A 24,554-nucleotide genomic window follows, 5' to 3' on the forward strand; every position below is an offset into this window, starting at 1 on the left:
GTTTTAGCTCAATGACTTTCACAGTGAATGACAGATTCAGTAGAAACACTGCAGTTCTTCCTCACAAATAAACTGCGAGGTTAAAAGAAGTTAAAGCTTGTTTAGCGTATTCTATTCAGTTCTCCTGGGTAATTGTGCTTTAGTCATATGAGCAGTGTTATTAGAGAGGCCCCTCGTACCTGAGCAGCATTAAATACTCACATGTGAATAAAGCCATTGAAACACAATCAATGCACAATGAAGAACTGGTGTATTTGAGAATACGAATTCTGCTCTTCAGAAATACACTCGTGACCATTTGATGTAGTTATAGTTAGATGTGTAGTGAGGTGCCTACCTAGACGGCATAGGGGTGTTCTTGATGCAGATTGTTCCAAAAGATGAACAGCTACATTTTGCATCAACTGTGTCCTTTTCATTAAAAATGACGGAGCAAGTTGTGAGAAATATAGATGTGTATGGAGTTGACTCCAGTTCAGTCACTAATGAGGTTTCATTTCGGTCAGGATGCTGCCTTAGAAGCTGTTGTTAGGGTTATGGTTATGTTTTGGTTTGGTTTGTTCGCACTTGTGAGAGATACTGAAGAAAGGTCAGCGTGTGTAGGTTGCACCAGGTGTGTTGTGTGTATTTGTGAGCCCCATCTGTAGCACAGACTCACAGTGAGACAGCTGCCGTCCCCAGCCTGATCTCCACTGGTCCCCTGGGAGCCGTTAGCAGTGTGACCCGTTCAGCTCGCTCATCATGCGCCCCTCGTCCTGGCACTCCATCATGATGTCAGCGACAACTGTACATCAAACCCAGCTGAACTGACAAGGCTTTTAATATGCTTTTATCCTGCAAAGTTCTCAGCACTTCTGTGTTCAGCTAACGCAGCAGTTTATTACATCTCAAAGATCCACAGCCAGGGTCTGAAATTTACTTTTTAGCCTACCAGCCAAGGTGACTGTTAGAAGATTTTGTTTTTAACCTTTTTTTTACCAGGTTATTACAGCGTACCCGCACATCCACTCGAAATCCGAGAGTGGACACCAGGGTTTTGACTGTCACCGTTTTGATACAGTAGTTACGATGTTTGTGTGAGTCTCAGATGTGGTTTGGCATTGCAGGACTGAGATGATTCTACACTTCCGATCGTGCCCAGAACAGTCAAAAAGACGGCTGCCATATAACATGCCATGAGGAACAAGAACCATCAAACCCACCAACAAGAAAATAAATTATCTTATGGAAGATGAGACTCAAGATCATATGTATTTATCATCACAACAGGACGTTCTAGATCTCACCAGTCCTACCGTATATCTCATATTATAATGAGACCTCTATCTAAAACTCATCTAGAACTCATCTATATCTCTTGAGAAGTCAGTCTAGAACTGGTCTAGAACTCATGAGATGTTGGTCTAGTACTTAGATAGAAATTATATTTAATCTAGAACTCATGAGACATCAGTTTAGAAGTCTAGGCTCAAGTGGGTTTGGCAGAAATCGCCCGTGCAACGCACAAAAGGCATGACCAAGAGGTTCTTCTCCGGTTATTCCACCATCTGCGTCCTATTATATAGTTCATTTCCTCAAGCACCAACGATTTAAACAAAGACAGCACATTCATGAGAAGTTGGTAGTGTAAATGGACTGTAAGAACTGTTGAATGTTTTATACACATAGAAAATGTGATTCTCGTCAGAATTTGGATTTATGCTCCGTTAAATTAAGCAATTATTATTAGTCTTTTTCATCTATCGACACACAAATCATGGCTAGTATTAACAGTGATTGTATCGGCACACACTACTTCTTCTGGTCCATTTTGAAACAGTTTATTCATTTATTGAAATGAAAAAATTCAACCAAAAATATTTGTAAATTCAAATTACACTTCAAATGAAACAAAACTCTCATACAAATAATGAAGTGGTCAAACAAAATCTATTTAAAAACAAACATTTAACTTGTTCCACTGGCCCATTTTGCAGTGATTAAAAAGTACTCTATGACAACTGGTGGAAAATTACTAGTCAAAATTAAATCATAAATGCAACTATAAATATAAAAGAATAATAATACATATAAACATAATAATACAAATAATAATAATAATAAAAATAATAATGATAATAATAATAATACTAATACTAATAATAAATAAACCATGACCGCTAGAATGTTTAACACAAATCTCATAATTTTTTGTTTCAACCAAACAGTGATTATCAGGACTTCATTTAATGTTCCACTATATTTACAGAGTTTGGACATGAACTTTATTAGCACCTGCTGGTGAAATCTCCAAACTGCAAATGCAGGAACTGAGTTAAGAGGTGGTATTGAAACGTCTTAGCGCAATGACAACATTCTCAGGAAAATAGCAAATTGCACTTTGTGCCACTTCATTTACATACAATACACCCACAGTAGCGCAAACACTCCCACCCACGCCCACTTGCACTTTGTGCTGGCACGGAAATTGCACGTAGAATCAGCAAAAATTGGATAAGATGTTGCGCAGTCGTAGCACATACAGGTGCATCTCAATAAATTAGAATGTCGTGGAAAAGTTCATTTATTTCAGTAATTCAACTCAAATTGTGAAACTCATGTATTAAATAAATTCAATGCACACAGACTGAAGTAGTTTAAGTCTTTGGTTCTTTTAATTGTGATGATTTTGGCTCACATTTAACAAAAACCCACCAATTCACTATCTCAAAAAATTAGAATATGGTGACATGCCAATCAGCTAATCAACTCAAAACACCTGCAAAGGTTTCCTGAGCCTTCAAAGTGGTCTCTCAGTTTGGTTCACTAGGCTACACAATCATGGGGAAGACTGCTGATCTGACAGTTGTCCAGAAGACAATCATTGACACCCTTCACAAGGAGGGTAAGCCACAAACATTCATTGCCAAAGAAGCTGGCTGTTCACAGAGTGCTGTATCCAAGCATGTTAACAGAAAGTTGAGTGGAAGGAAAAAGTGTGGAAGAAAAAGATGCACAACCAACCGAGAGAACCGCAGCCTTATGAGGATTGTCAAGCAAAATCGATTTAAGAATTTGGGTGAACTTCACAAGGAATGGACTGAGGCTGGGGTCAAGGCATCAAGAGCCACCACACACAGACGTGTCAAGGAATTTGGCTACAGTTGTCGTATTCCTCTTGTTAAGCCACTCCTGAACCACAGACAACGTCAGAGGCGTCTTACCTGGGCTAAGGAGAAGAAGAACTGGACTGTTGCCCAGTGGTCCAAAGTCCTCTTTTCAGATGAGAGCAAGTTTTGTATTTCATTTGGAAACCAAGGTCCTAGAGTCTGGAGGAAGGGTGGAGAAGCTCATAGCCCAAGTTACTTGAAGTCCAGTGCTAAGTTTCCACAGTCTGTGATGATTTGGGGTGCAATGTCATCTGCTGGTGTTGGTCCATTGTGTTTTTTGAAAACCAAAGTCACTGCACCCGTTTACCAAGAAATTTTGGAGCACTTCATGCTTCCTTCTGCTGACCAGCTTTTTAAAGATGCTGATTTCATTTTCCAGCAGGATTTGGCACCTGCCCACACTGCCAAAAGCACCAAAAGTTGGTTAAATGACCATGGTGTTGGTGTGCTTGACTGGCCAGCAAACTCACCAGACCTGAACCCCATAGAGCATCTATGGGGTATTGTCAAGAGGAAACTGAGAAACAAGAGACCAAAAAATGCAGATGAGCTGAAGGCCACTGTCAAAGAAACCTGGGCTTCCATACCACCTCAGCAGTGCCACAAACTGATCACCTCCATGCCACGCCGAATTGAGGCAGTAATTAAAGCAAAAGGAGCCCCTACCAAGTATTGAGTACATATACAGTAAATGAACATACTTTCCAGAAGGCCAACAATTCACTAAAAATGTTTTTTTTATTGGTCTTATGATGTATTCTAATTTTGTTAAATGTGAGCCAAAATCATCACAATTAAAAGAACCAGAGACTTGAACTACTTCAGTCTGTGTGCACTGAATTTATTTAATACACGAGTTTCACAATTTGAGTTGAATTACTGAAATAAATGAACTTTTCCACGACATTCTAATTTATTGAGATGCACCTGTAGCGCTGCACTTTGTGCACTCATGAAAATAGAGCCCTTCATCTAGAACTCATGAGAAGTCGATCTAGAACTCATCTAGAACTCGTATTTCATCTAGAACTAATGAGACGTCAGTCTAAAACTTGTCTAGAACTCATATTTTGTCTTGATCTCATGATGTGTCAGTCTAGAACTCAAATTTTATCTACAACTCATGAACTGTCAGTCTAAAACTCATATTTCATCTAGAACTCATGAAAAGTTGGTCAATAACTCGTCTAGAACTCAAATTTAGTCTAGAACTCAAGATAAGTTGGTCTATAATTCATCTAGAAATCATATTTCATCTAGAACTCATGCGAAGCCTGTCTAGAACTCATCTAGAGCTCATATTTCATCTAGAACTAATGAAACACCAGTGTAGAACTTGTCTAGAACTCATAGTTCATCTTGAACAAATGAAACGTCAGTCTAGAACTCATATTTCATCTAGAATTCATGAAGCGTCAGTCTAAAACTCATATTTCATCTAGAACTCATGAAGCGTCAGTCTAAAACTCATATTTCATCTAGAACTCATGAAAAGTTGGTCAAAAATTTGTCTAGAACTCATAAGAAGTCAGTCTAGAACTTGCCTAGAATGCACATTGTTTTCTAGAACTCATGAAACATTAGTTTAGAACTTACATTTTATCTACAACTCATGGACTGTCAGTCTTAAACTCATATTTCATCTAGAACTCATGAAAAGTTGGTCAATAACTCGTCTAGAACTCAAATTTAGTCTAGAACTCAAGATAAGTTGGTCTATAATTCATCTAGAAATCATATTTCATCTAGAACTCATGAGAAGCCTGTCTAGAACTCATCTAGAGCTCATATTTCATCTAGAACTAATGAAACACCAGTGTAGAACTTGTCTAGAACTCATAGTTCATCTTGAACAAATGAAACGTCAGTCTAGAACTCATATTTCATTTAGAACTCATGAAGCATCAGTCTAAAACTCATATTTCATCTAGAACTCATGAAAAGTTTGTCAAAAATTCATCTAGAACTCATAAGAAGTCAGTCTAGAACTTGCCTAGAGTGTACATTGTTTTCTAGAACTCATGAAACATTAGTTTAGAACTCACATTTTATCTACAACTCATGAACTGTCAGTCTTAAACTCATATTTCATCTAGAACTCATGAAAAGTTGGTCAAAAATTCATCTAGAACTCATATTTTGTCTAGAACTCATGAGATGTCAGTCTAGAACTTGTCTAGAATGCATATTTCATCTTGAAGTAATGAGACGTCAGTCTAAAACTTGACTAGAACTCATATTTTGTATTGAACTCATGAGATGTCAGTCTAGAACTCATTTTTAATCTAGAACTCATGAGACATCAGTCAATAACTTGTCTAGAACTCATATTGTGTCTAAAATACACAAGTCAGTCTAGAACTTTTCTAGAACTCATATTTCATCTAGAAATCATGAGAAGTTGGTCTATAACTCGTCCAGAATTCATATTTCATTCTAGAACTCATGAGATGTCAGTCTAGAACTCATTTAACCTAGAACACATGAAAAGTCATTCTATAACTCATCTAGAACTCCTACTTCATCTAGAATTCATGAGAAGGCAGTCTAGAATTCATGAGATGTCAGTCTAGAACTCATTTAACCTAGAACACATGAAAAGTCATTCTATAACTCATCTAGAACTCCTACTTCATCTAGAATTCATGAGAAGTCAGTCTAGAACTCATTTAACCTAGAACACATGAAAAGTCATTCTATAACTCATCTATAACTCCTACTTCATCTAGAATTCATGAGAAGTCAGTCTAGAACGCATGAAGTCAGTCTAAAATCTAAAACTTCATGAGAATTCTACAACTCATCAAAACAATATCTACACTGGAAACATATATATTGTAGTGAAGTAAATATAGCTGAAAATATTAAGTACTTTCTTCATTGAATAAATTAGTTTAAGCGTGAACTTGAAAATATTTAGTAAATTCTGCATTTGTACTCAATTCAAACATGTAAAGATTTATTGCATGTAATCTTTACAATGCGTCATCATGTATCAATCCTAAAGTAGAAACCTAGTCATATTAATTCGAAAATTTGAGTAATTTCACAGGTTAATAAAACAAGTAAATTTTACGTAACTTTTCGAAGCTGGTGTTCCCAGCATGCACTGGGCTTGAATAATGAACGAGCTTGCGTAGTTTCACTGTTTGCAAGTTTATTTACACCATTTTTGTTGATTTTTATTCTTACATTTGGTAACTTCTTGTTTTGTGAAGTTTTAAGTTTATTTTCTACTCAAAATTACCCGTTTATGATCAAGATGATTGTTACTGTCATCGTGTTTTGTGCACGAAGTGTTGAAGTCTATTTGTGCAGCTCTGAATCTTGTTTCTATCACCAGTAATGCAAGGTGATGTTATCTAATAGACTACAAGCATGCATAAAGCTTCTTTGTGTCATGTGGTACATGGCATAGTACTAGTGATGGGAAGTCCGATTCATTTCCTTGAACCGGTTCTTTCAGACAGTTCGTTTCCATGAACCGGTTCAAAAACCAGTTCAGCGGTTCTTTTACGTCATCATGTAATGACGTCTCTCGCACTTAATTCTAACATCCCGGAGTCATGGTTTTCACACTCAAACATTTAAATAAAGCCATATGTGAACACACATTGCTGATTATTACCTTTTATTTAATGAAGTTCTAATAATAATGGTGTTATTGTCATCAGTGTTTCATTCTGTGATCCTGCATGTCGAATACGACTGATAGTGATTACATCTTGGATAAGTTCCTACATGAAAGTTTTGCTCCTAAAGCACCCAATACAGACACTGATGCACAAATGCGGATATGTTCTACATGTCTTAAATTGTATTTAATAAAACTAGCCATAAGAATGTTTCCAGTACGTTTTGGTTGAAACTTACAGTTCGCCCCAGACTCGTTCATGTCCTCGGTACACGCATGCTCATAGTATCAGCAGCTCCTCATTAAGACTCCTCGGTAATCCTCAGGTAACTTCGACAGTTCATGGACCGGCTCATTCAGTTCTTTTTGAGTCTGACATTTCGGCATGCTGCGTAGCCAGTACATTTACTTCAGCTATGCATCTTGCTTCATCAACCCGGAACGAAAGTTCGATTCAGTTTGATGTTGTGAACTGTCTCAACCGGTTACTTGCTGAGAATTGGCTCAAAAGAATGACTCGTTCAAGAATCGGACATCACTACTAAGTACGCTAAAAAAACATTGAGATGCTAGTACACGGCTTGAGTAAAATGTACAAAGAAAGAGAGTAAATTTTACATGAAACAAAGTAAACTTTACTTGAGAATTTCTAATTAAAGCCACCAAGAATAGTGTTTAGCCTTTACTTGAAAATATGGTCTGCTAAATTTACTAGCAATTTCTGCATGGAAATTGTTTCCTAGTTCCCCACTCCAAATTTTGTTCAGTGTTGAACTCAAATAGAAGTCAGAAGAACCTATCTAGAACTCAGGAGAACCCATCTAGCAACTCAGGATTTTTAAATTAGAGATAAAGTCCCTCAACCGAAATCTCAGAGCTTTAACAACACACAGTGAGTCTGGACACTGAGCAGACGGAGGTTTATCTGTTGTCACTTTGATGTTGTTTCCATTCAGCACAACCGTCTGCTCAGATCTGATCCTCTCTGTAGGACACTGTTAATACTCTCAGTACAGCCGTCACACTGGAGCTTGAACAGTCACAGCTTGGGATGAAGGTAGTCTTGCTGGTTTTAGCAAGTGAATCAATGGAGTCTTGCTGGTTAAGATGGCTGACAAGGCTTGCTGTCTGCGCTTAATCAGCCTGATAGAACCAGCACATTAGAATTAAACCACCCGTCATTTCTCCTGCCCATGTAACTCTGCTTTTCAGCAACCAATAAGAGTGTAGTACTGACACAACTCTGTTTAACACATTTTACCTTGGTGAAATACATTCGACAGAATTCTCGCCAAAAAAGGAAGATAATGCAAAAACGTTCACAGCACACTCCTGTATGTGCTGAAGCAGGGGTGGACTGGGAAAAGAAATCGGCCCGGGATTTTACATAGAAACTGGGGGGGGGGTCGCTGTCCTTTTCTGCATATCACTGCCCCACTGCATATTTTGTGGCCCGTTCTGCATAACACAGCGGCTCATTTCAGCTTAGTTCCGGTTCTCCCGATGGCCAGTCCGCCCCTGATCGGCTCCAAAATGCATCGGCCCACGGGAAAATGCCCGGTATGCCAGATTACCAATCCAGCCCTGTGCTGAAGTTCATCTTGCTCTTAAACAGATATTAAACACCCGATTCATTCCAGACACCAGTCTGCCGAAAGAACAGCACAGATTATGTCACACTTTAAGATTTCACGGCTGTTTTTATTGTGAATGTTGCAACTGGCGTGTTCATTGTGACATTGTCTGTGACTTTGTGTCTCTGCATATAATGATGATGATGTTGCTCACAGATTTTCATCTCAATCTGAGTAATAGCACTTACGTTTGAGTGAAGATCAGCATATGTCATCTGTAAGTATTTTATAAACACAGGAACACATTTAAAGTGATGGTACACTGATGCACACTGTAAAATCTGACCTGAAGTCAGTTGATTGGTGCAGGTACATGAGGGTCAGTCTCTCTAGAGCCCAAACAGGGTATTTTAAGTGATTAAAGATGATACAGAGAGAGAGAAAGAGCGAGCGATGGGATATATGTGTGGAGGAAATTCTCTGAATGGGATTAACTGGGATTATATACACAGTGCAGAAGGTCAAACCCATGCTGTGTGAGTGTGTGTGCACATAAGAATAAGTGACGCCATGTTTTGTTTCTATATGACAGCAGGGATTGGTGCAGCAGATGAAAAGGAAAGTTGTTCTGGAGGCAGAGCAAGTTATTATGTTTTGAGGAAAGATTATGAAGACAAATAATGATGATGTTGTTCAGATAAGTGCAGTTTCAGTTTGTGTGACGCATATCGATCGGTAAGGGGACCGAACACACGGTAACCATGGTGACGGCCAATAATGAAGAGATAAAAGATGAGAAGATATGGAAGAGTAATGCGATGTTTAATACACAGACACACACATTATAGAAAGGTGTTGAGTTCAATTCAAACACACGCACGCTCTCATGATACTTCATGATCCAAGAGTATTACCACAGGATAATGTATTTTGTGGAAACTGGATAAACTGAATGGTGTATCAGAGTAAATATTGATGTTCTTCATGCAGTGCTAGCAGTCAATATTTCCCTGCAGGTGTATTAGGGTGATTCTCAATGGTCAGATTTACAATACAGTATTTACACAATATAAATGAGTTTTTCTTCGCAAAGCTCCATCACACAAATGGATTCATATTGCGACTGACCTCCGAGTCTCTTTGAACTCCAGCACATTAGAAACTCTGAGAACAACAGCCGTCCTCCACATGTACATCAAACCGAAACACACCGGCTCTCTTTCACTGTTTTCACTTTAATCTCTCAGCAGTGATTCAGCCTGCAGTTCTGGAGCTCGGGTCGCTACCTGGTGCCTCACAAGTCACGTCCAATCACAGTTTCCCAAACTACAGAGTCTGCGACTCAGCACGGAGCATCTCTTGCGGTTTCTCTCATGCAATAATTATGTCCTGTGGGGAGCCAGTTTTTCATTTGGAACACATTTGTGTTATCTGTGCCTCCTAATAAATATTTTTCACATTTCAAGGCATCTTTATGGAAAACCTGGCAATATCAGGGAAAAATCTATTGTTTATAATAGAGCTGTCAATCAAATAACATTTTTTAATTGAACTAATCACAACTATTGACATATATAAATATTCGCTGAGAAAGCCCCTCAAATAACAATAATTCAAAATATAATTATAAGCAAAATATATATTATAAAAACAAAATTCAGATAATTAAAATCTGTTACATTATTGTGGCAGAGGAGTTAAGCATTGATAAGACAATACAGAAATTGGCTTTAGAATGCAATATATTGTTTATTTTCTTATTATTGAACATAAGACTATCATTGGCCTACAGATCACAGCAATCCATTTTGCAACTGAATTCATCAATCAGTCTGAGATTATTAATGAGGGCTTTTCTAAGGATGCATCAATGTACACCTGCGTCAGATGGACACTTTTGGAGCATCTCACTTTGGTTGCGTTGCGTCATAAACATACTGCGTTTTTTTTATTTTTCTTCCCAATCTGGAATGCCCAATTCCCAATGCGCTCCAAGTCCTCGTGGTGGCGTAGTGACTCGCCTCAATCCGGGTGGCGGAGGACGAATCTCAGTTGCCTCCGCGTCTGAGACCGTCAATCCGTGCATCTTATCACGTGACTTGTTGAGCGCATTACCGCGGAGACATATCGCGTGTGGAGGCTTCACGCTATTCTCCACGGCATCCACGCACAACTCACCACGCGCCCCACCGAGAGCGAGAACCACATTATAGTGACCACGAGGAGGTTACCCCATGTGACTCTACCCTCCCTAGCAACCGGACCAATTTGGTTGCTTAGGAGACCTGACTGGAGTCACTCAGCACACCCTGGATTCAAACTCATGACTCCAGATGTGGTAGTCAGCGTCAATACTCGCTGAGATACCCAGGCCCCTATATAGTCAGTTGTTTATTAAAACAAACAAAAAATAAACATTTGATTATCGTTATATGTGCTTACTGGCTGATGCTGCTAGTCTTAAAGAGACCGTACCTATTTAGCACTTGTTCTACATATTAATGTAAATACTTGTTAATAGTACAAATTATGCACGTAAACCGTAAACATGTAACAAACATATATATGTAAGGAAAGGCAAGGCCAGTTTATTTATACAGCACATTTCATACACAATGGCAAATCAAAGTGCTTTACATAAAATAATGATTTTAAAAATTATAAGATACATAATAATATATTTTTTAATCAATTAAGAACAAGAAATAAGAATTAAAAAGTAATAAGATACATTTAAAAAGTAACAATTATTAAAATGAATACAGAAATTAAGATGCAGTGCAATCAGTAAGTGCTCAGTCAGTAAATGCACAGCTAAAGAGGTGTGTTTTCAGTCTGGATTTGTATGTGGCTGGTTGGTGGAGTAATAGCTAAACACAGTCTCTAGATGATTTAGATGATAGTAGGCTGATTTAGTTATTGATTTGATGTGACAGCTGAAACTAAGGTCTGAATCTGTCTTGTCATTGTTTAACTGAAGGAAGTTTCGGCACATTCAACTGTTAATTTCATCAGTGCACTGGCGCAGAGAGTCTACGGGCTGTAGACATTTGGCGATTGGGCGACAGGTAAATCTGGGTGTTGAAGCTCTTTAACATAACACATGCAATTTCAAGACATTTATTGATGGAACGGACTGAAGAAGGTCCTTTATAATTAAGAGCATTGGCTGAGAGATAATTTCTTTCTCGTGCTAGCAAAATGGGCATTATAACTGAAATATACCCATATGAATCGATATTGAATCGAAATCAGAATCGGAAATCTGTAGCCCTCATTACTTTAGATGTTAAAATCGGTTCTTAAACTGGTAGTATTAGACTTGTAAATAAATAGAATGATTCGTCAGATTATGTAGTAATGCAGTCAGTCACGTCATTGTTTGGTTCTCACGTCATTTTGAGAGAGACTGAACACCAGAACTGGCATTATGCCACGCTAAGGCGTATGAGATGAACTTCACCATCTCAATTCACTGCCTGTCTGACTCAGTCACATGCAGCCGGTGTCGTCCTGTCAGTCTGTCGCATTGAAAATCTGCCCTGCTGTTGAAGGAAACTGTTAGTCTTTTTCCATTAGATTTGCTTCTAACGTGTTAAAGGCCTGACAAGTGGTGCCGTTAATCTCCCTCTCGTTCACTTCTCTTCTGTCCTCTTTTTGTCTTTGAAACTCATTTCTATTTCAAAAGGACATTCCATGAAGAAGAGCTGTCGTCCATGAGAGAGAGAGAGAGCGATGAGGAGACAACTAAAAAAAAAAACAGTTTCTAAAGAGTCGCATGGCTGCATGGCGACTGACTGCTGGATATGTTCAGAATGACACTGAACGCAGACTCGCAGATTGTTGAAGCACATAATATTTATTTTTTACAATCTTAAAATGAATATATGTTTTTTTTTCTACTTCACTTTGAAAGGTCTCACTTTATTCCACTAGATGGCAGCAGCACTTCTCTATCACATTCCATCACAATATACAGATATGAAATGTAGGTGGCGCTCTAACACATTTTATCCCTCACAGATGTGCTCGTCCATAGACATTCAGTCTAATTTTCAGTTCAGGCACCACCCTCATTATTTCACTGAATATCTCGGCCTCTGAGTGGACTAGAAGCTCAATCTAAGTGTCATTAGAAAGCTGAGATCCCCCCTCAGCTTTCTTTTTTTTTTTTTTGAAAACTGCCTTAGGTAAAAAGGGATATTAAGTGTTTAGCTATTTGGGGCTGACAGCTGCAGTTATCGGTGGATTAAAGAGACGTTTGTGTGTGATGACTTACAGAAATCATATTTCACTCTCTGATTCTTTTGAAAATCTTTCGAACTGTGGTATTAGGGCAACAAAATAAACTGTACAGTCACATTCCCGAGAATGAGAGCTTTCTTTTGATATATGACTTGTCAAATTAAGTGCTATTTGAAAGGCTTTTATATACATACAAAAATATTTATACCACTTGACATCTAGGTGGCGCTTATTTGCGACGTGAATGTTTTTAGGCCTTATTTTGTTATTTTATGTAACAAATGCAGATGTGATGGTTATCACTGAAAAGTTCAGATTCAAAGCTTTCAAATGATACCGCATATGCCTCGTATGTATACGGAGATTTTAACGTTTTAAGCGTAATCTGTTTTTGCAATATAGCACCCCCTTTTGGACCCGCCGGCGGGTCAGCAGAGTTGAAGAGGCTGTCAAGATAACAGCAGTTCAACTTTTAAAACCACGCATCAAGACACCTGCATTTCAGTGTGCTGTTTGTGAATGCAAGAATGCATTCTGTGTGAACGGCCCCTAATTGCTAGCTGAAAGCATTTGTCAAATTAGCCACAATATTTCATAAACAAACCTGTGAGGGGACGTGTAGAACTTGTAATGAATGACAGCTGAAGTGCAGAAGTACAAAAACAAAGAAGCTAACTGGATTAGTTGGTTTTCAGCAGGTTGGAATGAGCGTTTAAATTAAGGCGGTCTGCAGAGTCAGATTTCTACACATCACATGCGTGTGCTGTTGAGGGTCACACATATCCCTCACTATTAAAGAAAGAGTGGAGATGCATTAATGCATTTAAATGAAATGTGAAGCGCATTGTGCTGATGCAAGAGTTCGTTGACAGAGACATGTTCATCCATGCAGCACCATGCATATGTATGAAATATCTAGTGACACGTCTGTGGAGTGACACCGACACGTATGTTCAAATAGAAATAAATAGCTGTGCATTAATGAGATAAACATCAAACACAAGTATCTGCACGCTGCTGTAATTCTGAACAAAACTGAAGATCTTTTACAGATAAAAGGTCAAATGAGTGCTGCAGGTAAAAGAAATGTTATTGTTCAGCGATTTATGGACTTAAATTCTTAGTGATATTTTATTCAAGTATCAAATTTGTCTCGGGCGTTTCTCCTACAGTTCCTTTGGAGAAATAAAAGTGTCAATTCTTGAGATACAGTAAGAGTATCAAGCTGTAAAATTAAAGTTGGTCATTTTCTGCTCAATATACTGGAACCATCACATCTTTTGTCATTTAATCATCACAATGTATGTGGTTAGTAGCATTTTAATATTTTTCTCATTTGCTGTCTGTTACCCTATCAAAACAGATCTGAGACACATTTTTGGGTCACAACCCATCAGGTCAACACCACTAGCACTAGTGATGCCAAGGTCATGGGTTTGATTCCCAGGGAACGCACACACTGGTAAAATGTATAGACTGAACGTGCTGCTTTGGATAAAAACATCTGCCAAAAAGTATAAAAGAAAAGTAAGGCTGAACGGTCTAATTCTCTTTCTCTCTTCCCTGCAGGCGCTGATCCACTACAAGGTTTTGTGGAGTTGCGTTTTGTGTTGGAGCCCGAGGACGTGGTGACGGTTCGTGGTGGCGTCCTGCAGCTGGACTGTGAGGCGCGCTCGGATCAGGGCGTTCCCGTCATCGCGTGGAAGAAGGATGGTGTTCTCTTGAGCGCGGTGGTGGATGAGCGGAGACAGCAGCTCTCAAACGGATCGTTAGTCGTGCAGAATGTCGTTCACTCCAGACATCATCGGCCGGACGAGGGAGCGTACCAGTGTCTCGCCACGCTGGAAGGCGTCGGAGCGATCGTCAGTCGAACGGCCAAAGTCATCGTGTCTGGTGAGTAACACAGTTAAAAAACCCGTCGCTCGACTGGTATTGCATGGTGCTAGCGACACCACGGTCGTGGGTTTGATTCTCAGGAAAAACACAAACTGATCAAATGCGCTGCATGAATGTGTTGTAAGTAGCTTTGAATAAAAGCATCTGCATATTTGTAATCTCTTTTCTGATTGGTTGATGGGGAAAAAAATGTTTCCTTCACATATTGCATAAACAGCATGAGAGAAGCAGGTGTCTGGAAGGGCCATATTAGGTTTATAAATATAGATTTGTATTTGATATATAAATATAGGGTGGACCGGGGCCGGTTGTCACATAGGTAGTTGTCTCAAGTACTTGATCTCAGTAACTTTAAGGTTTTAAATCGTAAATGTGAGTTTTCTATCAGTGGTTTTTATGCTGGTTTTAAACATCTAAAGTAGTTCAAAACTGTCTTAAAAAATGTATTTTTTTTTTTGTAAATTCTACCCGCCAAACTAAAATTCCAGTGTCATCACATTTATAAATTAAAGGGTTAGTTTACCCCATAATGAAAATCCTCTCATGATTGACTCACCTTTAAGCCATCCCAGATGTGTATGACTTTCTTTCTTCAGCAGAACCGAAATGAAGATTTTTATAAGCACATTTCAGCTCTTTTTGTTCATATAATGAAAGTAAACAGGTGCCATCAGTCTGCTGGCGGTTTGACGGTCCAAAAGTCATATTTAGGCAGCATAAAAGTAATCCACATGACTCCAGTTGATCAGTTAATGCCTTCTGAAGCAAACCGATAGTTTGGTGTAAGAAACAAATCGATAATTAAAAGGTTTTAAATTTGAAATCGTTGCTTCTGGCTAGTGCTGGATTGCTGTTTGAAATGAACTAACTCTCGCGTGACGTTCATTCCTCTGTTGTATACAAAGCTTCCGACTTCTCACGTGAATGCATCAGGAAGTGATATTTAAAGTGAATAAAGTTTTAAATATTGATTTATTTTCCACGCAAACCTGTGGATTTGCTTCAGAAGACATTCATTGATCGACTGGAGTCATGTGGATTACTTTTATGCTGCCTAAATATGACTTTTGGACCGTCAAACCGCCAGCAGACTGATGGCACCTGTTTACTTTCATTATATGAACAAAAAGAGCTGAAATGTGCTTATATAAATCTTCATTTTGGTTCTGCTGAAGAAGGAAAGTCATACACATCTGGGATGGCTTAAAGGTGAGTCAATCATGAGAGGATTTTCATTATTGGGAGAACTAATACTTTCAGACAAGGGTTAAATATATAATAAAGGTAGATTTGTGTTCTCAGGATAAGTTACATTTCGGGTTAGGCTAGGGTCAAGTTATATTAATAATGTAGGGTTAAGTTGTAACAGAATTTAGTTTTCAATACAAGTTAAGCTTAATTAACCCTATAACACCATTTGTATGAAATGTGATACACAACGTTTGACGGCTCCTGTTTCACTCTCTGTTCAAGCTGACGAGTCAGTCAATCTATGGTGTGTAAGTGTCACATGTTTATGGCACCGTCTAGTGGTTATTTGTGAAAAAAGTGGTTTCAATGTTTATATCGATCTATTTAAAATGGCTTGTGTGAAAAGTGACTCTTATGTTGGGATAAATAACAGCTTATTTTAATAAAGTAAAAGTGACAGTAATGATTATATTGCTGCTGATGTTTTAAAATGAGTATTTGCTGAATATAAGCAACTTGTGCTTGGTTCAAATTTTGTATATTATTTTATTGAAAATGCATGTTGAAATCCAAATATTAAATATGATACAACAGACTTTTGAGGAATATCTCTCAATCACCATTACATGTGAACTAATATGTCTGTGTATTTTCATATATGCAGTCTGCTCTGTCATTATAAAGATCTCATTATTTTACATTTCAAGCTATTATGATGTCATCTTACCATAAGATCCCGAGACCCAGCGCAAAAACTATTTCCCTTTTTTAAATGTCAATATAGTGTTTGGTGCATAAAATACATATGATAAATAGTTTATTTAAAAAAGAATATTTTACTCGTATTTGAACTGTGATAGATTTCAGTCCATATTTATAGAGCAAGAAGAGGAAGTTGTCATGGTCAAACTCTCAAACATTTGATATCTCTGAAAAATCCAGAGAGTCCTCTGATAATACCCCAAGATTTACCACTGTAGAAAAACTTCAGGAACAAATGTCCTACACACAAATGAATTACTGGACCTCAGGAGGATAATGACCTTTAAAGCCTAATGGATCAAATATGACACATAAAAAAAATGTGCAAGTTTTATAGTTTTTCTAATGATACTAAAAACAGTTTAATAAAAAATAAAAAATAAATAATAATTTAAAAGTCAATTTCATATGTCAGGCTTTACAGGGTTAACAGCATTTGGGGCATAAGGTTAAAATGTTCAAATACTGTTTCAAAAGTATAGCCACAAGATGTAAACCTTATACACGTGAACATGATTTTAGTGTGAATCACTTGCTAACCTTTTCTGTGTAAAGTTTTATCCAGTTTTACGACTTCATTGCCATGATGACATAATGTCAACAAACCCTGAAACATCTACTAAAACAGTAATTTAAACAACTTTACAGCCGATTGAAACAAGTCCTAACAGAAGAATGAATGTAAGTGCTTTAATAAGATTATAAGCTTCACATTTCTGCCTTTAAACCCTTACCATTGTAAGTGTCTCACTGTAACCTCCATTTTTGCTTAATTTTTTTAAAGAAAAGGAGGGACGAGTCGAAATTAACGTTTATGGTAATCAACATTATGCCACAGACTGAGCTTAACTTGTATTGAACCAGGAATATTCATTTAAATAGACTATTATAGGCTGTACAAGGCTGTATGATGGCAGGTTTCCACTGTGACAACTTACCCCATAGGAGTCATCAGTCTGTATATAAATTGACTTTCAAAGGTAATATTCACTGGATCAGCAAGTCTGAAACATGTTTGTATTGTTGGATACATGCCAATTACACATTTAATTACTTGACATTAGTCTACGGACACACACACGTTTGTGTTGTACTGAGAATTTAATTTTGTTAAATTTTGTTCTTAAGCTTATGAGATCTTAACATGGAGACACACAAACACGCACAAATGCACACACACACACACACACACATAAGCCTGCCCACACACACACATGCACACACACACACACACAAACGCACACACGCACACACACATGCACACACACACACATGCACACAGACACACACATACACAAATGCACACACACACACACACACACACATGCACACACACACACATGCGCACACACACACACACACACAAACGCACACACAAATGCACGCACACACACACACACACACACAAACGCACACACACACACACATGCACACAGACACACACATACACAAATGCACACACACACACACACACACACATACACAAATGCACACACACAAACCCACCCACACACACACAAACCCACCCCCACACACACACACACACATAAAACAGCCCACACAAACCCACACACAAACGCACATACACACATACACACACACACACACACACACACACACACACTCGGTGGGGAAGATAATTTGATTATATTTGATATTCACATGCAGGTTCATTATCATACCATTAACCTTAAGCAGCACATCCTGTTTCACATTAATAGCATAATATATGCACCATACGACCCCTTCACTCTTCTAACCTTTGACCCTCAGCATGAGATTACAGCGGCGTTCTCTTCACACAGACCTTCAGAAGGCAGTGTGCATCTGTAACACACATTCAGACAACACAGGGCGCTTGTGTCTCTGTCCACCCCGCTGTGATCTGGACTCAAACTAAAGGTGGTTTCATTCAGGTCAGCTGCGGCCCACAAACACCATCTTGACTCGTGGGAGAGAGAACAGCTAGAGAGATGTGTTTCAGATGGGCAAGAGAGACATTTTGAGTCGGCACTTGACCCCAGATGGCTAGTTTGACCTCTCGGCGGGCTGCATATGTGGTTATCTCAGACCATTAACTGAAAGTCACTTTCAATCGGCACTTTAAAGATGGGCCAGCTGGCTGTGTTTGTTGGGCAAGAGGTCTTTAATCGGGTGATTTGGAGTGTGGCAGCACTGCTGGGAATGAGACAGACACCGGTCGAGTGCTTTGGCTTTGAAATCGTCCCTTTGAAACACTGAATGAGTTTCTAAAGGCTGGTTACGAGCGGCAGTTATTATCTGTAGATATTCGGGAGAGAGAGAGAAAATAAAAAGTGAATTTACCCGCGAGAACACTAACCTTCAGAGAGACATCGAACTCTCAGAGCCGACCGGCCGTTCTCAGTTCTCCTCTCGTCCAGTTGCACTCGTTCATGCTTTACGCTCTTGTAGCCGGCGTGTAAATGCTCTGCGGGCTGCAGATAACACTCGTGTAAACGCCCCATTTCATTCTGTGAGGGAAAATGCCGTGTGGTCATTTCTAAATGAGCAGGACCCATTATGTTTGAGAGAAATATGAATAGTCGAAGAGGAAGACCATTTACAGCGTGTTAATAGAAATAATTTGCTGATCTCGTTCTCTCTCGCGCTGGCTATTGTTTGTGTGTAGGAACAGACATTGCACAGTTTTAAATTATTTTGCTTCCTTAATGAATCCATCAACAATTCTTTTAGTAATTTTGGGGAAAACATGTACAGTGGGAAGGAAAATTATGTGAACCCTTTGGAATTAGCTGGTTTTCTGCATTAATTGCTCATAAAATGTGATCTCATCTTCATCAGAGTAACAAGTATAAACAAACACAATGTGCTTAAGATAACAACACACAAACAATTATAATCTTTCATGTCTTTATTGAACACATCCCATTAAACATTCACAGTGCTGTGGAGAAAGTAAGTGAACCCTTGGGTTTAATAACTGGTCGATCCTCCTTTGGCAGCAATAACCTCAACCAAGCGTTTCCGGTATCTGCGGATTAAACCTGCACAACATTCAGAAGGAATTTTGGATCATTCTTCCTTACAGAACTGCTTCAGCTCAGACATATTCTTAGGATGTCTGATGTCTCTCTTGAGGTCAGTCCACAGCATCTCTATTGGGTTAAGGTCTGGGCTCTGACTGGGACACTCCAAAAGGTGGATTTTCTTTTTTTGAAGCCATTATGTAGTGGATTTACTTCGATGTTTAGGGTCATTGTCCTGCTGCATCACCCAACTTCTACTGAGCTTCAGCTGGCACACAGACACCCTGACATTATCCTGTAGGATATCTTGATAAACTTGGGAATTCATTTTTCCTTCGATGATGGCAAGCGGTCCAGGCCCCGAAGCAGCAAAGCAGCCCCAAATCATGATGCTCCCTCCACCGTACTTCACCGTTGGGATGATGTTTTCATGTTGGTATGCGGTGCCCTTTTTATGCCATACGTAGTGCTGCGTGTTCTTCCCAAACAATTCAACCTTACTTTCATCAGTCCACAAAACATTTTCCCAGTAACGTTGTGGAGTGTCAAGGTGGTCTTTGGAAAACTTCAGGTGTGCTGCAATGTTTTTGTTGGAAAGCAGTGGCTTCCTTCATGATGTCCTGCCATGGACACCATACCTGTTTAATGTTTTCTGTATAGTAGACTCATGAACAGAGATGTTAACCAGTTCCAATGATTCCTTCAAGTCTTTATCTGTCACTCTAGGGTTCTTTTTTACCTCATTGAGCATTCTGCGGTGTGCCCTTTGAGTCATCTTGGCTGGACGGCCACTTCTAGTGAGAGTACCTATAGTACTAAATCATCTCCATTTATAGACAGTTTGTCTAACTGTGGACAGATGAATATTTAAACTCTTCAAGATAAATTTGAACCCTTTCTAGCTTTATGCAAAGCAACTATTCTTGATCGTAGGTCTTCCGAGATCTCTTTTTTGCAAGGCATGGTCCACGTCAGCAGATGCTTCATATGATAGCAAACTCAAAATGTTTGAACATGGAACATTCCTGTAACAACCAAACATCATGAAAATCATTTTTTTTTTTTTTTTTAAAGAACCGTTATAAACTCTATCTTTTAGTCTGTTTTCATTGGACATCTTTCTGAAAGTGTAAATAAATTCTGAGCATTGTGAAAATCACATCTCTTATTCAGAGTGTCACTTCAATGATACATGGACATAAAGTTGAGTCGTCCGCAGCTGCAGGAAATATAATTAATGAAGTGAAGGTCAGTTTAAAACACACACATCCGCCGCCCCAAACACTCATATGACTCACAGTGTGTGTGTGTGTGTGTGTATGTGTGTGTGTGTGTGTGTGTTTGTGTTTGTGTTGTAATGTAAGTGCACACAGAGCTACGAGAGCAGTGCATTGTGGGTCATTAGTGTTGAGTGACATCTATAACCTTTCCTGTGTTCATCTGAAGAGCACAAACCAGCATTTAACCAGTGCTGTTGAGAAACACCAGCCACTCTGAACAAACCTTGACTCATTGAATCCCTCTGAGATGATAAAACATGCCTGAGAGCTTCAGTGTCTGCAGTAAAAGAGTGTTCAGTCAGAGTGCCAGACACTCGTCTCAACTGAAGGACATCGCCGAGTCATTCTGTTCTCAGAAAGAGGCGTTCCACACTTTGTGAAAATGTCAGGATGTTTGGAGTGTTTGAAACATTTAATCGAGAAGTGTGGCTATAAAAGCAAAAATATTTACAAACAGATGAACATAAACCTTTCAACAGGGTTAAAGGGGTTTCTTAAGCTGAAATGGAAATTCTGTCAACATTTGCTTAACCTCATGTTGTTCCAACCCCGTATGAATTTCTTTCTTCAGTGGAACTCAAAAGGAGATGTTTACCAGAATGTTCACGCTGCTCTTTTCAATATAATGAAAGTAGACAGTGACCAGAGTCCAACAAGCTCCTAAAAGAATAAAATAAACATCCATAAAAGCACCTTGAAAGTATCCATATGACTTCTGCATTATATTCCAAATCATCTGAAGTAGTACTATAGCTTTGTGTGAGGAATAGTTACAAATTTTAAGGAATAGTTCACCCAAAAATTATTAGTTTCTCATTATTGACTCACCCTTATGTTGTCTCAAACTCATTTGACTTTCTATCTTCTGTGGAACACAAACGAAGATTTTTTTGAAAAGGACATAAAGGCATCATAAAAGTAATCCATACAACTCCAGTTGTTTAATCCATGTCTTTTAAAGCTAAACGATTTAAAGTCATGATGCTCCCTCCACCGTACTTCACCGCTGGGATGATGTTTTCATGTTGGTATGCGGTGCCCTTTTTATGCCATACGTAGTGCTGCGTGTTCTTCCCAAACAATTCAACCTTACTTTCATCAGTCCACAAAACATTTTCCCAATAGTGTTGTGGAGTGTCAAGGTGGTCTTTGGAAAACTTCAGGTGTGCTGCAATGTTTTTGTAGGAAAGCATCGGCTTCCTTCATGATGTCCTGCCATGGACACCATACCTGTTTAATGTTTTCTGTATAGTAGACTCATGAACAGAGATGTTAACCAGTTCCAATGATTCCTTCAAGTCTTTATCTGTCACTCTAGGGTTCTTTTTTACCTCATTGAGCATTCTGTGGTGTTCCCTTTGAGTCATCTTGGCTGGACGGCCACTTCTAGAGAGAGTACCTATAGTACTAAATCATCTCCATTTATAGACAGTTTGTCTAACTGTGGACAGATGAATATTTAAGCTCTTCAAGATAACTTTAACCCTTTCTAGCTTTATGCAAAGCAACAATTCTTGATCGTAGGTCTTCTGAGATCTTTTTTTGCAAGATGTGGTCCACTTCAGCAGATGCTTCTTGTGAATTGCATACTCAAAACGTTTGAGTGCTTTTTGTACGTTTTATAAGGACTAAAATCTAACTCCAAAAATGTAAATGATGAGATTATTATAATTTCGGGGTGAACTATTAATTTAAGTAATTATTCACTGATAATTTCCCCCTCCATCTCATCTCTCAATTCTCATTTGCGTTTGATAAGCCTGTCTCATTTGTAATTGTGTATATTCAAATATAACATGTCAAGATGCGTCATGTCAGGTTTAACAGCAATGCCGACAAACATCTTTGAATGTGTCTTGTATCCAAATGTTTGAATAAGTTGAAACGTGACATGATCTTTAATGGAGGGGAAGATTATTGATGACTTATATAATGTTTATAATGACTTGGGGTCTGTTCCTTACACAGAGTTATTGTATGGCTTCAAAAGAGCCATATGGACTACTTGGTGCTTTATCTGGGTTTTTTATTTTGTGTGTGTGTGTGTGTGTGTGTGTGTGTGTGTTTGTTTTTTAAATCTTAACAGTCCACAGATCGCTGTATGTTTTTGTATGGGCCTCCACACTGGTCCAATGAGAGAGAACAGATGAGAAAGGAGCTTTCCATTTAAGACAAATGTCTGTATGTTAATTTACTGTATGTGTATTGTCCTTCTCTGTGGAGACCAATGTTTCTGAGGTTCTTCCATCCTAACATGTTCATTATATGGACAAGAGTGGCTGTATCATTCTACCTAACATCTCCTTTTGTGTCCCACTGAAGAAAGAAAGTCATATGGGTTTGGAACAACATGAGGGTGAGTAAATAATGACAGAATGTGCATATTTTGGGTATATCACTTTAAGTCAGAAAGCAGAGAGCTCACAGTGAAGGGTAAGAGAGTGTTTGTGTGGGGAGAAATGACCTTTTAGAGAGTAACAGAGTGTAAGTTCATGACCTTGACACAACCTTGACCGTGAGGGCTTGTCAGTAATCCACACTGGAGAGAAAACCAATTTGTCCAAATCACCCACAAAGACAGCGGAGGTGTAAATCAGATTACACGCGTGTCAAACGCCACACTCTACCTCCACTCACATGTAATCCAGTTACCATCATAAAAAGTCATTGGTAAAAAATTAAAAACGTGAGTGATAAATCTGTGAAAAGAAATGAATGTAGCATTCAGCGCACTGTTAACATCAACACAATGATGAAATCACTTACAGGGTTTGCCGCCGTTATGATAACATATTATACAAATAAAACATATTATTCTTAGTAATAAACACATTGTAGGCATACAGTTGTGCTGCACTAAAGCAAATAAATGAATGAACAAACAGTCGGCCCATCGTAGCATTGCATATCAGCACTTAAATCCATTTGTGAGTGTGACACAAAATGCAAAAATAATTTAAGTCTACCTATAAAGCTAATGAATCATTACAAATCATGTTCAACTGTAATGTATCTGGTGTTTTTCATAAAAGTGGGTCTATATATATATTATGATATACACTGTATTCCTCATGGATTTCATGATGATGCTCGTGGAGATGTTGCTTCAGGTTTGAAGTGTTTCCTGTCTGAGCCGACCTTATATTGATGGTGCTGTGTGGGTCTTTAACATACCCAAAGTATTCCCACATTGCTGACTTTAACCAGGAAAAAACCTGACTTTATATTCATGCATTAAAGTGAATGAGAAGATGTCAACGGTATGTTTTAAAACCGAGGTATATCGTGAAACCGTTACATCCCTACTGTGAAGTATATAGCATGATACTCTTACCCGATGATTACTACGCCACATTATATTTAATACAGGCACTTTACAGCATACTTTTATTTTGTGGGATTTCCCACTTGTGAGTTCAGAAGTCATCATGATTTTGATTGGACGTAAAATGCACATAGTGGGTCATTTGATATTTCTTTCACTCTTTTCACTTCCTGCCAAACACAAGAAACACATGTGTGACTTTTTTAGCACTAGTGAGATACATAAAGAGCAAATGTTGTGCTTCAGGTGTGTGACGTGTGTCGTGTGCCTCGTATGAGTCGTATTTTCTGGTGATCTTCATTGCTACTCTTCATCAACAGTTAAGAGATGGTGAAAGTGTGTCATTAACAGAACTTAACAGGTGTTGCACTTATGAGTTTACCTGTACATAGAATCTGAATCGTTTGACAGCTATGAGCTATAAGTGACTGATTCAATTAAACCATATAAATAAATAATGCTATATATCTAATGTATTAGGGCCGACATG

At 38.5% G+C, this 24,554-nt stretch overlaps 1 protein-coding gene across 1 annotated transcript in view; it reads left to right on the forward strand.

Annotated features, from left to right (window-relative positions):
- Positions 1–24,554, forward strand: part of dcc (DCC netrin 1 receptor) — a 307,139-nt gene that overhangs the window by 28,354 nt on the left and 254,231 nt on the right. The window contains exons 3-4 of the mRNA XM_051679498.1: positions 13,966–14,036; positions 14,172–14,495. Of these exons, the coding sequence (XP_051535458.1) occupies positions 13,966–14,036; positions 14,172–14,495 (395 nt within the window). The remainder of the gene's footprint in view (positions 1–13,965; positions 14,037–14,171; positions 14,496–24,554) is intronic.

This window comes from Myxocyprinus asiaticus, chromosome 3 (genome assembly GCF_019703515.2).
Source record: "Myxocyprinus asiaticus isolate MX2 ecotype Aquarium Trade chromosome 3, UBuf_Myxa_2, whole genome shotgun sequence".
Lineage (NCBI taxonomy): Eukaryota > Metazoa > Chordata > Actinopteri > Cypriniformes > Catostomidae > Myxocyprinus > Myxocyprinus asiaticus.